Raw genomic sequence first — 17,250 nt, forward strand, 5'->3', positions numbered from 1 at the left:
CAAAAACATTTGGGATTTCCATTTTGCACGAGCCTGACTTTACATACGCATGCATGAGTATTATTATTATTATTATTATTATGAAGCATATTACAAAAATAGTCGATGTAAGTTCATCTTCAACGATAGAGCATGAGCACTGCGAAACATATTATGGAATTTTACTTTGTTTTTTTTAAGCTCATTCGATATTTCTTTTTTTTTGACATGTATCGATGTTATATATAATAAAATGAAACATTAAATATTGTCACAAATAATATGTTAAATATTGTCTACGTTCCATTATTTGCAGAGTCCTTCCGGGCATCGAACTGACGCCGTTACGGGTATCCAGAGACAACCTGTTTTTGCTTGGGTATATTAAACGAGAAAGATCCAGGTAAGGCATGAAACGCAAGATGTACATACTAAGGTATTTGTTAAATACTAAGGGCCAAAATCAATATTCGATCCTTTAGATTAATTAATTTGTATTTAACGGAGTAGAAAAATTATTCGATAACCTTCTAAACTTCTAAACAATAGAACATTTCTTTTTTTTGCTATTGAGATCTTTAGATTGGTTAAATTTGAACCAAATAGATTAAGGATATTGATTAATGTCGCGGATTTGCATGCATGCTTCGAGATCGAATATTGACTTCAGCCATAATATTCAGCGCAGTTCAATTGTAATTCTATACAGAAAAGCAGTTACAATATTAATTAAATCGCAACTCGAAATGTATACTTTAGTATATCCAAAATGCAAATCCAGATCGTTCTTAAAACGAGAATCGTATATTATAATCTATGTAAAAAAATCTTTTTCTCAGGCAATTGAAGGCACGATGCGGCCGTTTAGAAAAACTTACAAACACGTGGTTACCCGCATATGTTGGAAGTTCGGTGACTTAATAACACGCATCTGTGTTACTTACTTCTAGTGATGTACTACAGATTAGACAGATAGATCTTTTGAGTTCGTGTTAAAAAATATCGAAGTTAATATCGAAATAAAAGTAAAAGTTTGTTTATTGGGTTTTTGATATGCCATTATTGAAAACCTAGACCTTTTTGTAATTTCATTTAAGAAAAATATATATTTTTTTTGTGTTAAACACAAATATATACAACACAAGAAAACATTTGTTTAATGTTTAAAAAGATACCATGAAATCCGAACAACACTAGTGTGTACAAGAAAGCTATGAGACTAAAGAGTTTAATACGTGTAATTTAAAGAGTCCCCTCAGGTTCAACTTCATTTACAGAAGACAAGACTTTTTTCATTGGTCGTCTTTTAATCTTAGGGTCACTACCAATTGACCCAATGCAGCTGCTGCCCGAATCGACGTACGGTCTTACATTTAAATGCTTGTATTTTGATATTTATTTCATTTAAATACCCTTAAATGTAGTAATAATTCAGAATCTAAGTTTTTATTTTTTACAAAATTAGGAGTTTTACTGTTGAAAAATGAAATTTGTAACCTGCTTCAAGTAAATGGTAATTAACGAAAATGTTTTTGTACCATCTGTGCCCGCGACCATGTCCGTGTGAAAAAATGTCTTCAGGCTGCATTTCAATTATTTATGCTTACTATTTTACTTAACTGACGTATTATCAAGTTGAAAGCCAAAAGAATTGGTTTTAAGCTTCTAAATGTAAAAATGACGATATTTCCATAGAAATTTCCACCCCCACTTTCAACCCATTACAATCGCGCGTTAAAAAGTATGTCCGTATGTCCTTTCTCAGCCTCTAGGCTATCTGTGCACCAAGTTTCATTTTAATCGATTGAGTAGTTTTGGTATAAAAGCAGGACAGACAGACAGAATTACTTTCGCACTTTTATTTATAAGAAGTGACAAAATGTTGGTATCCGTAAAATTTGTAAAATGTGTTGATACGTTAGTGTACTATTTGTTTACAAGTCTAGATGGTTGATTTTGAATAGCTTGTATTCGCACTTATTTCAAATCACAAAATGGATGTGAGGTTGTGAAAGAATGCGATTGCCTCTCCAAAGTTATAAAAACGTGACAAGTCTTGAAATGAGTCTTATACAATTTGTAATTTATTTTTTGTTGCCGCTGGATGTTGTCGTACGCGATGAAAGATGTATATACACTCATTGCGCGCTTTTTAGTTTTTTATCTGTGACGGTTCCATTATCTATACCACGGTACTTGTTGATTGTGTACTTGACAATATTCTTCAGTTTGTAATATCAAGATTGCTAACTTCACGTTTGAGGACCTTAAGCAGGTATTTATCATTTGTAGAGTCATCATATTTCTGCCCCTTTCCCGACGTAGAGTCGGCACATTATGTGCTACTATTTCACAAATCTCTATCAGTCACATATGAATTCACTATCTAGTTGTGCATATCCTCTTAGACACCATCCTTCCATATTTTCTTCGATCTGCTTTCTTTGGTCCTTCAAAGCCAAAGTTGTGATATGTCGTAAGTATCATTGAAGTATTTAATAAAATCGAATACAGGATGTAATTGCATTGAACCAGACTTAAACGATGTTATTAAGAGGGATCGGTACAAACGACAATGTGTCAATGTTTTTGAATCATCATCTGCTCAATTGAAGACACTCGGCGGCGCGACGTCACCAATTTGCGTCCAAGTGCTCATCTTCATTTAATTTCTCTACTTATTGGCATAATTTGACCTCTTTTGTAGTTGAAGAGAGACCGAGTTCCGATTGGTGAGTCATAGCAACGTATTTAAATTATTTGGGAACATTTTAACGCATCAAAAATAATAAATATACAAGATATTTTTCCTTTAATTTTACAACATGCCTTCTCCGAGAGTCTCACTATACCGGAGTTGACAGAAACATGCACCTATATAAACAGGAGGGAGGCAATCAAGTTTGTGTACAGATGAAGCAGTTGGACACCAGGTTAAGAGGGCCTCGTCTTCTAAAATATTCAATAAAGTACAAACAATTAACCTCAAATTAAAAGTGAATATGCAAGCGCTAGTAAATTTATATATTTTTATATTCCATAGTTTACTGTTCTTAATTATACGTTCAATTAAATTATAATGAACGCGAAATAATTGAAAAAGTTACAAAAATAGTTAAAACTGTGAGGCCATCTCATGGGGACGCAAGCGAGCGTGACAACATGGTACCGCGTGCGAATCGTCGACGATTATTTTATAAAACTTTTTATCTGGCCGGTGTTTTTTGTTCGACTATTCTAGACTTTAATTTACAACAGTTCGGAACAACATCGGCACGCACGCTAGAACTAACCAAAGCAATAAATACAGATCAATTTCAAAAATATAATGATACAAGGTTTTTGAAATTACTTGCTGTTTTATTATTGAAATATTAGAGTGACATTTAATTGAGCAAAGAGTATGAAAGACAGATGCTAAAAATTAGTCAAAAACTTTTGTCATTGCTAAGTTCGAAACATTTTTCATGTTTAAGATCTATGCACAACCGTAATGATGTCTTTGAAAACTTAAGATACAACAAATATTGGTCATGGTGTGGTCGTGGCCTTATTGTTTATTCTTTTCTTTTAAATCATTAACCTAATTCACAACAAGAGACTGCGCGTGGCCTTCTGTTAATATTAATTATATATTAAAAAAAAAACATTCAAGTAAAATCTGCACCTTAACAAGAGTCTCGACTTTTGGACTTGGAAGTGACTAAAATAATGTCTAGTGTAATTCTATTTTTTGGATAATATACCCAAAATGATCATAACTTTAGTTGAGTTGAGTCTAATGTTAGATATTTCATAGTGTCCTAGTCCATAGTAGCCAATGGTATGCGATTATATTAGGATTATTGGATTTACAGTACGGAGTGATACAGTATCGAGGCTCATGGGTAGGAGACGCGTCACACTCGGCTGGTCGTCACGGGCTGTCGAACAGCCCCCTTCGCCGCGCCTTCGGGAACGCTCGGCAATCTTCGGGTCTTTGGACTTCGCCTCCCAAATCCCAATTTCTTAGGTGCGCGCAATGACTCAACTTGTTAAGATCTATAGCTGTAATGATATCACGTAGCCGTCCTAGTAATTGGCCGACGTGCATTGTTGTTCATCTTAAAGTTTTTGTATGATAAGCCAGATGCGTTGATGTCTGTACCAACGCGTGACAACATTATGTGTGTCATCACGATCTGTTGAAACAATCAACTAACGATTAAATAAATTGATGGAACATGTCAACACACTTACGCTTGTGTTCTGAATTTTTTATTCATATGTGTTAGAGTTAGAACTAAAATTATATTTTGTAATCATTAATAATAATCAGTAAAATAGAACATTGACATGTACAATGTCAATGTTCACTTTGTTAGTAATACTTTATAATCATTGTCGCCAGTCGAAGATCTAGGCTAGATCTAGAGGAGACAGCCACCATTAATATGATCTAATTCGTAGTAGTTTTTACATTTATCAATTTTATAGGGGAGGGGGGCAGCTGCCTAACAACCTGGTGAACCCCATGTAAACATTGTCTAATATACTATAGAAGTCTGGTTTACTATTTGATACATATTAAAAGTATAACGATAAAAAACTTGTAATAAAGATCGGCAGTGCCATGTCTGTGCCATCTGCGTTCCATATAAAGGCTATATTTTGTCCACATTGTTCTCTAGTCACAATATGGTAAGTACGTGTAACAATGTAGCTTCTTTGTATGTGTGCATTTGTTTTATACACACTACACACACTGCAATACAAATGAATTCGACATACGCTCGGTTACTTTGTTTTAAATGAGTATAATGGGAGGGAACTTTATTTGTCACAAATAAACTATCGTGTTATAATAATTTTTATGCTTCCAGTATTAGGTATTTTTGAACAAATTATAACACTTGGATATGACGATGCTACTCTGTCACTCGCGATTTTTTTTAATTATCCGGTGAAAATAAAATGAGTTCATAAAAGGCGCTACGTCAGACTGTAGCCTACCTTTGTATAAAATGTCATCTAAATCCATTTAGCCCTTTCGGAGATAGCCTACATCTATCCATTTATCTAAACTCTCACATGTATACTAATATATTATATTAAAGCTTAAAAATATACTTCTTTATAACAAAAGATTGTAGCAATTACAGCAAATTTTAATAATAAATAAATTTAGTAGAAAGCCTCATACTTACGATACGTATTTATACGCATATTAGGCTACATATTTTCACGACATTAAACTTAGGGAGTGAGTAAATTTGGAAAAAATTGTTATGAAGAAAGGGACAAAAATTGCAAGTCAAAAGCAACAAAGATGGTTGCCGTGGTAACGGTAATTCTCAGCCATTGGCATTATTGGCAAAGGAATTAGTTGTAATTTGAGCATTTGATTTTTGACATTTGCAACATAATTTTTTTCGAAATGTGAATTATAACACAAAGTTTATATGTGTTAATGTAATTAATGGAATTTCAGGCGAATGAAGCTGCACGGCCACAGTTAGTTTTTAATATTAGTAAGATTGGTTAAATAATTCTGATGTTTTTTGAAAAGCTTATTTAATGTTTTATAGTAAGTGATGTCTTTAAGATTTTGTTTGGGCGGCGTCATTCCGCCCTCTCTTTCCCCTAACATGCGAACAATAAATACTTTTAATACCTTATGAACTATACTTATGTTTAGATCAAGCTATTAAATATAAACAAATGTTGATAACAAGAAGTGTATTAGTGTTAAGATGAAGCACTTTAGGCACACGTGTGAACGACGCATGTGTTCTTTGTACTCAACATTTAAATGTTTACTGGCTACTTTTGAATTTATTCAATTGAGTCTATCATATTTTAAATAAACTGTTTGTATTCACTGGCGTAATATCTGTACAAAAACTTATTCTCTTTAAAAAAGTTAAGAATAATGGTAACCAGAAATTACTATTCATTTCTGCCTCAGCAACGATAATCAAAATAGGTAGTGAATTGGTAAAAAAACTAGGTTCCGAGGTGTTTTAACTTACTTCAAAAAGGTTGGCATTTCGTCTGCATGATTTTTTATATCTAAAATTTTTAGGAAAATTACATTAAATAGGAAGTATACTGTAAATAAACGAATTGAGAGAGTGGATCAACCTTTTACGCATTCCATTGGTTATATAAACGGCGACTGACACAATATTTTAACTGTTAAACGTTTAATTGGTCACGATACTCTGATGTCCGTGCAAATATTTTAGAATCATAATTTTCTATTTTACTTATAGAATAATTGTAAAAAAGAAAATACATTAGAAACGATCGCATATGAACATACTTATTATGTTTTGACAAGGTATTTGAATCGACGGATGTAAAAAGACAAACAAGTTGGAATGTTGCCTCTCGCATATTTTACGCTAATTCAATAGAAATTTTCCTTTATCAATATTGTACAAGATTTTGACACGATTAATAGATAGTTATGAGTTTGTTTCAATGAAATTTTTGCTAATTTCTGTGTTTTCTGTTGATTTCTTGAATGAAAACCGACAAACAAACACAAAGTAAGATTCATTATTTTACTATTCGACGTATAAAATAACCATTAATGAATTCCAAACAACCGTACATGAAGTTGTAGCTATACTGTGACAAAAAAATCATGCTTATTTATCACATAGTTTCAAATAAACAATACATCCTGTATGTACTGGGATAGAGCGTTAAAAACGTTGCAATGTAATAATGAAAGAAGAATATTATGAGATATCTGATCGCTTCGGCAAAGCGACACAGATCGGCGTCGTAATAGTTTAATTGATATGACCATGGGAACGCGCTGCTAACTCGCCGCAACTTGCGTACTGGCATCGCATAACTCACCACTAATACCCCTTTTAAATCAAATAATTACGTAAAGTATTTGTTCATTATTAGCATAGGTTTCCACTGCCGAAACACAAGTACAGAAACAGTATGTTCAAAGTACAGAGATATATTCTATAGAGAGTAGCACTACTAAGATAATAAAAACAAAGTTCAACTGAGTGGTTAAATAGTTTTTTTGCTTAATGATGGACATACATCGCGACATGCAATTTTTTATATATTAACGATATATCACTGAATCACTTCAACATAGTCTCTTTGACATCTCTTGAATACTTTAACTTATCATCATGATCTTGAAGGTAGTACAATACATTTTTATATCGTATAGTTTGCGCTCTGTCGTAGTAATCTCGGGGAAATGACTTCATTATTGTACTTTTACTAACATATATATTTAATGATGGAAATAATAATACAGCCTAAGGTTTATAAGCATGTGCCTGTGACTCGAATAATGTGAATTACTCGATACATTTGCCCTTGTCACATTGCATGTCATTGTTCACAACGACAACGTTGGGTGATTCTATCTAGCATGGGAAAACTGCGCAAGTTTCTTACAAGTTTATTGATATCCTTGTTGATACCGCATCATAAGCTGGACAGAGTATCCGATACTTTAATCTGTAATCTATGTTAATTGTCGTCTCTGACAGTAATGTACTCTGTGATATTTTGGTTGTGACCTTGGTTAAATAATAGTAATATTTTGAGTCAATGTTATAGATACTATATCAAGATACTGTGCCAATGAACCGCATAGAGTTTTCCGGTGTTATCGGAGATTCAGTATTCGCACTAGTTACACATTTTGTAAATACGACTTTTATGAATGATTTATTTGCTAAACTATTTAGTACAATAGAATGGTACTATTTTATACAATACGTGATGATTTCTAAAACCTTCGATTCTCGTTTATTTAATTTTTGTTTTTGAGGCTTTCATGTGTTTAGTTATACGAGTATGAACACTCAATATTACGAGTATGAGGACGTCGCTCTTCACATTTTCTTTTACGAAAGAACAATGCACTTTTACATTATGTCGCCATGTGCACCATTAGGGGGTATACAATTTAATAAGTGTTAAATTATAACTCATTTATACAAATAATCAATATCAATTGAATTATTGAACAATTGAAGATTGCAAAAGATGAAAATAAATTCTTAACTATCCCTGATTTAGTTGCTTTTAAATATAGTGAAGTGATACCTGAAGTTAGTTTCTCTTCAGACAAAGGCGCCGCGTGGTTGCCTTTTGTAGAACGCAATTTTACGCTTCCTCGAATGTAAAAGGTCCGTTTGGTTGCCATTTACAAATTCTATAAAACGATAATAGTTGATTTTTAGTTCAACGATATTTGCATTACGCATTATTTTGCATTTACGAGCAATATTACAAAGTAATAATTAAGATATAAAATAGAAATAATTATTAATTAATATCTGTAGAGCTTTAATAAAAGAAATTATATATTTCTTGCGAATACTAGTTAACTATGAATCTCTGAATCTAGCGTAATTACTAAAATAAATACGTAGCACTGGTCACGGACATAGCAAGGCCAAGACTTCTTAGATATGTATCTATGTACAATGCTGACTGCGCAACTAACAATTATAAACATTTTAAACGTGTATCAAAATGTGTTAGTAAACAAGTTGGGTTTTAATTAATTTTAATTACATAAAATACAAAAACAAAAGATGAGATGCAGATTAATTACTATCTATGGTCAATTGTCACTTGTTTCAATGATGACTATTTTGTTTCGAACAATGATTATGTAGTGTTTGTAATTGTTAACTGTTTTAGCACATTAAAAATAGCATAATAGCTAAGCGTAATTATTATTTTGTACCTCCTCTAAGATCCAACCATATGTCTGTAAATTACTAGATGACAAAATAGAGTTATACTAAGTTTAAAACATAATTAGGACATAACATTCGTATCCTTAAATAAAATTTAATATTTTATTACTCTTGTTAAGTTATGTGTTTTATCTATAACAGCAAAATAATAATGGTTTTTTCAATAGGTGTATTTCATATATTTTTACACTTATAAAAATTAATTATATAGTTTATAAATATAAGATGGACCTAACACTAAAAAATCTGGTATTTACTTTGAAATAAGTAAAATAAATTGTAAAAAAAAAACAATGAATATAAAATAAATTCGTCAATTATTCAGTAACCTTGGTATGGTGGATAAATGACACTGACACATTGCCCTTGAAGAGTTCGCTAACTTGTCAAAGATTACTATCTCTTTGTTATAACCAAAGTTGACTTGTCTGTCATTCACGTCACAAGCAATGGGAACGGCTAGGTCAGGATACACAGAGTACTTTTATTTTATGTATTGTTCTTTTTTATTTTAATTTAAGCATCGACTTGCAACAAGATCTGAGTTAGCTATTCATCTTTCTTTTATCTCATGAGTAAAAATTGATTGACTGATTTATCAACGGACAAGCAAAATAACTGTAACAACTAAAAAAAAATTCCACCCTTGGACGTCGCCACCAGCTTCCCCTCTCCCCCCTGATGAAACTGACTACTTGTCAGTTTTTCATAAAAAAAAATTTATACATACTTTGTGATGAGTATTGTGTATTTTGCTTTGGTATCAAAAAAATGTACTACCTGCTTCCTCCCCTAGATCTAGACTCACACCCCTCCAAAAACCAGCTGGGCCTTCCTAATTTTTTAATTATTTTTTTACTTAAGTAGTAAGATAGGAATAGCAAAACATACATCCTTCAACAGTCATTACTAGTTCATATATCTGATTGTAAAAGAAAATAAAATAGGCAGGCATAGTCATTGCGAAGCGGTAGCAAGTAACAATGCTCAAAGTATATTTTGTCAACATTACCAACGTTTTCATGCACGATTGTTGATACTTTTTTTTAATTGGAAAAAAGGTTAACAAGCGAGTACCTCGTTAACCTAATTACAGGTGTAAACTGTCCTTAATTAACTTATGGGTCCTTTATTTACAGTACCTAATATCTATTTCAAAATATTAAATAATTTATTTAAAAGTTACATTTAAGACACAGAATTTAATTTTCTTTTCAAATAGACAAACATCTTAAGTTAATTTCAATAACATAATAATTTGTGCAAATTACAAAATTGTGGGAGCCATCGACTTTTTGTTTTTGGTTGGTAATTTAAGAAAGTTTTGTGATAAATATAATTTCTTTAATCCTAATACCGTATACCAGGGTAGATGAACCTTTGGTACTCGACAAAATATTTTGGTCACAAAATTAATTATGCACTACAAAAATTGTGCAGTAAATATTATAAATATGAATAGCGCTACGGAATATTTTCCGATAATCAGAAAGTCAAAATTATTTGATCCAACAATGACATCATCAAACATGTCTTTAGATAATTGATAACTAGCATATTGATATAGAAATATTTGCCATGCTTTCCCTGCAATTTAATTGATTTATCCGTTTTGATGGTAGGTTAGTTTTAAAATAGAACACATTATGGCATCAAACTGTCATTTTATACTGGTATATTGTAACGGCATTATTAATAACGTTTCGAAACTTCAATACAGTGTCGGGTTCGAACATCGTACTCAGGTTTCATGTGGACTGCATTATTAAGGGCAACCGGCCACCAACCAAGCCGCAACAGCTGGTTAATTACCACGTTCTAGATTAATAACACAACATTGAACAGATAATATTTAAAATCATAATTATAAAAGAAAAACAATTTTAACGAAATTGTTATCGAAAAAAACATGTAAAATTCAGTCGAATTGATAACCTCCTTCTTTTTGAAGTCGGCTAATAAATGAACTTTTTGGTAGCGAAATAAAAATATACTAACTTATTTTTTTTTTCATAAAATATGCATAAACATATTGTTATGCTAAGTATTATTAGAAATATCTCATTAAAGTATTTATTAGAAAAACTTACATCATTGTTATTTATTGCGGTTAGTTGTAATGTCATGTACAAAAATGTTATATGTTATAGTTTTATTGTACAAACAATATGTCATTCGTTAATTTAGATATTACTTTAATAGAACTAACTATATATTGTACATATATGTATAATTTTTTTAACGAATTGTTAATGATAATTGTACAATTTATTTTGGTACTTTTGTACGTTTTTTTTTATGTTGAATCCAAGTATACAAAACTTAATTACACTTAATTTAAGTATAATATAAAAACTAAAATATGCCATTAAAAGGTGTCCCTTTAGGCAAGGTTCCAAAGATACTGGCAGCGTTCCCCCTTTGAATGGCTAGATTAATTCTTTGTCCGAGATAGCTGCCAGCTCTTCGGTCTCCTGTGATGTCGACTAACTTTTTTGCTGTTTCCTTAAAAAGCTTTCTAGTGCTAGACCCCTGTATTTGTTAGCATTAGCTTTTTCAGCCGCTTCACAAGCCGCACCAGCTCTGTCGTTGGTTCCATGAAGATGTATAAAAATATGGATCACATGTCACATACATATTTTTGAGTTAATTTTAAAGACACAATTATATCGAATAAAAAAAAAGAATGCAATTCGATACGAACAAGTTCAGATATCTACAAATAATAGGCAAGCAAATGTACTTCCTTCGTCATTGGAAGTAATAAAAACATTAACAGTACCAAGTTCTGATAAGGATGACGTAGCATCCAACGCCATATAACTAAGACCAGTGAAATCATCACGAACGATGCTATACTTGATCATGTTCCGATGCTATTCTGACCCTAATTCTCTAGAGTGTAAAGTTTAAAATCTAACTTCTTTTGTTGTCTCACGCCTCAGATCTTAAAAACTCTAAGAGTTGCCACTACCGAAACATCCATACAAAAATACTACCTATCTCAGTCTTTCTATTTAGAATAACAGATGATAAGTAACTAGATATAATACGACGAGTTTATCTAAATAATCTCTCTAAATACTCATTACAAAAGTTTATAGGCTATTAATCATCACACTAACTTCCAGAGGAGTTGAGAAGAATGAAAAATATATCTAAGCGATAAAAATATAATAGTCAAGATAAATAACTAAACTGCACTACCTAATAGGAATAATGGAGACTGTTACACTTTAAAAACAAGAAAAAAAAAACAAAAAAAAAACTGGTAAAACATTAAAACAGCACAATTTCATTAACAATCTGAATAAAACACATTATCTGTATACTATGTTAATTAGAATGCTGATAGGAAAACACATTTTCGTGTTTTCAATACGTTTTAATTTTAATTTACTTCCAATGAATGGAAGTACAATTACATAGTCGAATGAACGTATTGAAACGAAGAAGTGCATTAAAGATAAAAAGTCCGGTTTTGTAAAGGAATAAAAAACAATGTATTTTATACATTTACATGTAGCGCCGTATTAAATATACCGAGTATAGCCACAAGCTGTAGACATATGGGATTGTAGAATTGTACAGAGAAAACTAGTTCCAGTGATCAGTAGTTGGAGATGAGGCGTTCGCTATTTGCATTATTACTGTGGTTGTATGTTAAAAATAACTGTATTAGTATAAAGGTTCTAAAATGGAATAATATCATTTGCATTTCTTCATTACACAATTTGTTATAATATTAAAACCATAAAGTTTAATTTAACCTGGAACACATTTTGTGTTTTATTACATAAAAATCCACAAATATACATAGCGCAAAAAACTACTACTCTCTTCAGTTAGTCAAAATAAATCAATATTTAAAGTGAAGTACTTATTAGGTCGTTCGGAAAGTCATTTCGTTTTTTCTCGACTTAGGATTCGTGTATTTTCAACGAAGTCGGTTGGAGCTGATAAAAGCATTATTCAACATAGAAATAAACGTAGACAATAAAAACAAACATAGAAATAAACACGAAGTAACTCTCCGAACAACTCAATAACTTGATTTAACTTTGCAGTTAAGTAAATATCGAAAAAATACGACAGTATAATAAATAATAAAAAAAATGTTTCCGTGTGAAACGTTCTTCAACATCGAAGTATCGTCGCGACATCGTTGCGATATCCGTTCTAAACTGAGAATCGAACTTCGCATAAAAACTTTTGAACACTTGGGCACGTTGAGCACCGGGATGCACTATGGGGTGTGTTTTAACTTTTTTTACGTACATACTCCTGTTAGCTTCCGTTTTATTGAAGTAGCGGAAGTGGGGTACTTGTTTTTTACATAGACATATGGAGCACTTTACCTTTGCGATGAGTTTGGCGGATAACTCTGTGTGTAAATATTAGGGTATTCGTTTTATCAAATCTATTTTTTTTAAAACATACTATATTATAAAAGCGATGTGTTAATTATGCTATACTAATAATAAAAGATTGTAAATTCTTTAAAAGAGTAATCTACAATATTTCTTTTGGAGATATAACATTATGAAAAAGGGCTTTAGATACCATTTGCTTCGTCTGTTTATCTTATAGGTAAATATTCATAGTATGTACAAAACTTGCTCCAACCACTAGTTTTTCCTGATTTCTCTTCCGTTCCGAGGGGCATTTAAGTTCTCCGCAAATGGCGACATAGAAACGTTGCTTTACAAATAACACTTACTAATACATACCTTTTATAATTCAAGTTACTTTATCTGATGGCGAAAAGATTTAAAAAAATTAATTTCAAAATATATTTTAATTTCCTAGTAGATAATTTCTCTGCATTTTAGAAAATAGATGACAAACATAAAGACATCATTTTTATTTTTATATATAATATTATTTTATTCAGATTCTGTTCATTTCAAAGTCTGTTTTCTCCTCATAATTATGTTTATGTACAAAAAATATTGACTTTTTTCTTTTCTTTGCAGACATTTTTATACGTTTCATGATTTAGACTCCAAGTAAAGTGGTAGCTATCATCTTGTAGGTAAACGGTCAACTAATATGGTAAGCGTCTCGCATCTTTCTCCTTAGTTTCTTTGTAAGGCAGTTGAACCTCACTTAACTAGTCTATCCACATAATGTACTCGATGTTTGTAATTTTTCTTACTAGACTATTAAAACAACATCCGGGTTTGGAAGCCATGCGACCTGTTACAGAGTTTTATCAAATTTGTTCAGTGAAAATATATGCTAACTTCATTATAAAACCGATCATGATAAGGGTAATAAGACCTCTTTCACTAAGCCACCAGCCGCGCGAATTCGATAGTAGTATTTACGATTTCTTTAATTAAAAATCGCACAAGTGGAAAGGTGGTTTAAAAGCTTACTACAGTAGGTACACGCTGTCATTTGCACACTTTGCGACTTAATATTAATATGGTATTGAAGACAAGTATTATAAAAATTAATTCACATTTTGATTAGTATTCATAGTGATTAACCTAAAGTTTTACTATTCAACTAAAATTAAAACTGAAGGTGTGTAGTCAGCTTTACATAGTATATGGAATGTCATCAAAAAACAATGAATTCCATAATTCCAAGCAAAAGCAACTTTATCGATATTTTCGCACCGATTCTTAGAACTTATCTACCACAAAAGAGATAATAAGACACTTATGATTTTCCTTATAGAGTTATTTATCTACCTACTTAAAAGTTATGTTTTAAATAATTGTTATTGACCGTGGGTTTTTGTTTTGTCAAAGATAACAGTTAGTCGAATATAACTCTAGAATTCCACAATAGTGATACTTGTTTTAATACATTCAGAACTCACACTAAGATTATTAAACGGTTTTTTATTAGGTTTATTCTGTAATCTCTTATTGGACTTTATCGTCAGAAGAGAGAGACAGGTGTATTTCTACAAAACCCGGACGTCACTTCCAAACAATATTGATTTAAACAGAACAATTGTGTTTATGTTTTATAATTGTTATAAAGTGATACTGTAATAGTTAAACAAATGATAGCAACACTGTTCCATAGCGTATCTGTTTCATAGCATGTCTATTCCATAGTATATCTGTTCCAAAGCGTATTATCTGTTACCAATCGAAGTCCGCAGAAATTTGTCAATTTATAAATGGACGTTGGGTAGTGGGTCGTTTACCTCATGAATTACGAAAGATCTTTCTATGAAGCTATTTTAAACGCACAGAACCAATATCTTTATCAACCTTTAACTTATTAAAGTACGCTAAATATTATTCCACATTTTAGCGATTTGAATTCTGTTAAATTCAATATCTAAGTATTCATTGTACAGAAATTTTGTCTGTTATTGTCATTCAAATTCATTTCAAAATTTTCTATATGTATATGTTTGCATACAACATAACGAAGTTGACAATTGTTCTGTGACATTTATCATAGATAACATATAGATATATTATGGTTTTTAATGGCAGCGTCTATAATATTCCAGATGTTAATATTGTCGATACGACGTGATCTTCCCAGAGCGGAATATCAGAATGTCACCCGGTTCTTAAAGAGTTAATCAATTTATGATTAGTCTCAAGTTAAGCTAACTTTGACTTAACATCGCTATCAAGCTTGAATGCTTGTTGAATGTGTAAGTTAAATGTTTGACATATTATGTTTAATATGTCCTTCAGAACTTTTCTCCGCCGTGTGGATTCAAAGAAATAAATTCGCATCCCACTTAGGATACATTGTAAGCGTAAAATGTAGTCAAATGGGTTGGAAGTAAACGTCATTGACCGTAAAATAAACGTAAGCACAATGAAATCGGTATACAATCTTAGCCTGTCAACTTATTGTTGGATAGCATTTAACACTTCATATACAAAGGAGTTATTGTCACGTGAAAGTAACACTAGTTGCCTTTTGTTTTTGTAAACAGTAATTTTAAGACGATAACAAATTAAAAATAAACTAGGAAGCAATTAATTTTGAATAATTTCAAGTCTAACAAAATTACAAAAAACACTATTATTAAATTTTAAGAATTGATAAAGATGATATTTTACAGAGATCAGGTTAGATTTCTGTTAATATATATTACGTTTTTTATTTGAATTTATAACTCGTATCTACGACTGCTTTTGTAGAAAAAAAACACTGTGTATTATAAGTTACAATGTCTATGTGTTGGATTCAAATATTTAATGCCGTACTCACATTTGTTAATCTAAACGCCAATATTCTATCTGTGATAATTAAAAGCAAGATGTACCACCAATCTTCCAATTTAATAGTATCAGCAGAAAGTGTACATAAAGTAGTGACGTATCGTGAGATTTTTGGACTACTATATCAAACCATGGTCTGTTAAACGTATTAACTGACTTTGTAATAAAACATCGGCTACGCACGCCGATGTTAGCGGGACAAGCCGAATTTTAACAGTTACGGGTTATAAGGCATTAATATCTTATTCGTATAACGACCGAGAGTAGACCGACTGGTTCCGAGAACACATTTCGTGCAGTTCGATGGCATACTCGAAATATTTTCCTTGCAATTAAACGCTCCTCCACGCTTACATCCTTCGTGGGACAAAATTATTACAAGTATATGCATATAAAAACTTATCTCTACATATATTTCAATAACTATTGTTCTCCGTAACATATAGTTAGTTTTTAATAATAAGTTATTCAACCATTTATAGTCATATCTTTATTTAAATATTTTAATTCCGAATATTTTGTTTTTTTTTTCAGAAATACCTTTTTGTTTTAAGTGTAACGACAGACGACACTTAAAAAGATTCTAAAAACTTCTATACTACTTTCTTGAGCGATTGTTAAGCGAAGTTTTGAAAAACTTAAAAGTCAACTTGGACTTTACAGTAATATAAATAAGTTTGAAAATTCCATACAGTTCAAATGCAATTGTACTGCATCTAACATGTAGTTTAGTAAACGCATTCAAGTAGATTAATAAGTGATAGTTAAAAATGAAAAGTTAAGTAAAATTGATACGTGAATTAAGTTATCTTTAAGCACAAGCCACGCTTATTTAAGTTAAAGGCTTCGCTTACTTACCTCTCTCCTGAAACTCTGCAAAGCAGCCTAACGCCAGCAGCGACACGATGATAGCCTCTTTCCACATTATTCCACAGTCACACGTAAACGCAGGCAAACATGCTAACAAATGTCACAGTTTGACAAACACATCAGGTCCCGTAATACACTGAAATAAAAACTTTCCAAGCACACGTCTTTCCGGTTCGCAAGCGCAGCTTGTATGACTACCGACGACGGTTTGACTGGAAAGCGCGTACGCACAGCGAAGGCCCGCGCTCATAGATTACTCATTGTAGATACGTCAATTAATACTAACACTTAAGTGCTTAACAACTAGTTTATGCTACTTCTCCAAAGTATATATAAAACATTATTCAATGTACAAATAATATAAAGAACATAAAATCTGTCTAGTCGACCTAGTTCTAACACTAGCATTCCTGCATTCAAAAATGCAACGCATAGTAATGTCTGCT

At 31.6% G+C, this 17,250-nt stretch overlaps 1 protein-coding gene across 1 annotated transcript in view; it reads right to left on the reverse strand.

Annotated features, from left to right (window-relative positions):
* Positions 1-17,016, reverse strand: part of LOC106717252 (epidermal growth factor receptor) — a 75,616-nt gene extending 58,600 nt beyond the window's left edge. The window contains exon 1 of the mRNA XM_014511028.2: positions 16,793-17,016. Within this exon, the coding sequence (XP_014366514.2) occupies positions 16,793-16,859 (67 nt within the window). The 5' untranslated portion in view covers positions 16,860-17,016. The remainder of the gene's footprint in view (positions 1-16,792) is intronic.
* Positions 17,017-17,250: the final 234 nt, after the last annotated feature.

This window comes from Papilio machaon, chromosome Z (genome assembly GCF_912999745.1).
Source record: "Papilio machaon chromosome Z, ilPapMach1.1, whole genome shotgun sequence".
In the NCBI taxonomy this organism is placed as follows: Eukaryota; Metazoa; Arthropoda; class Insecta; order Lepidoptera; family Papilionidae; genus Papilio; species Papilio machaon.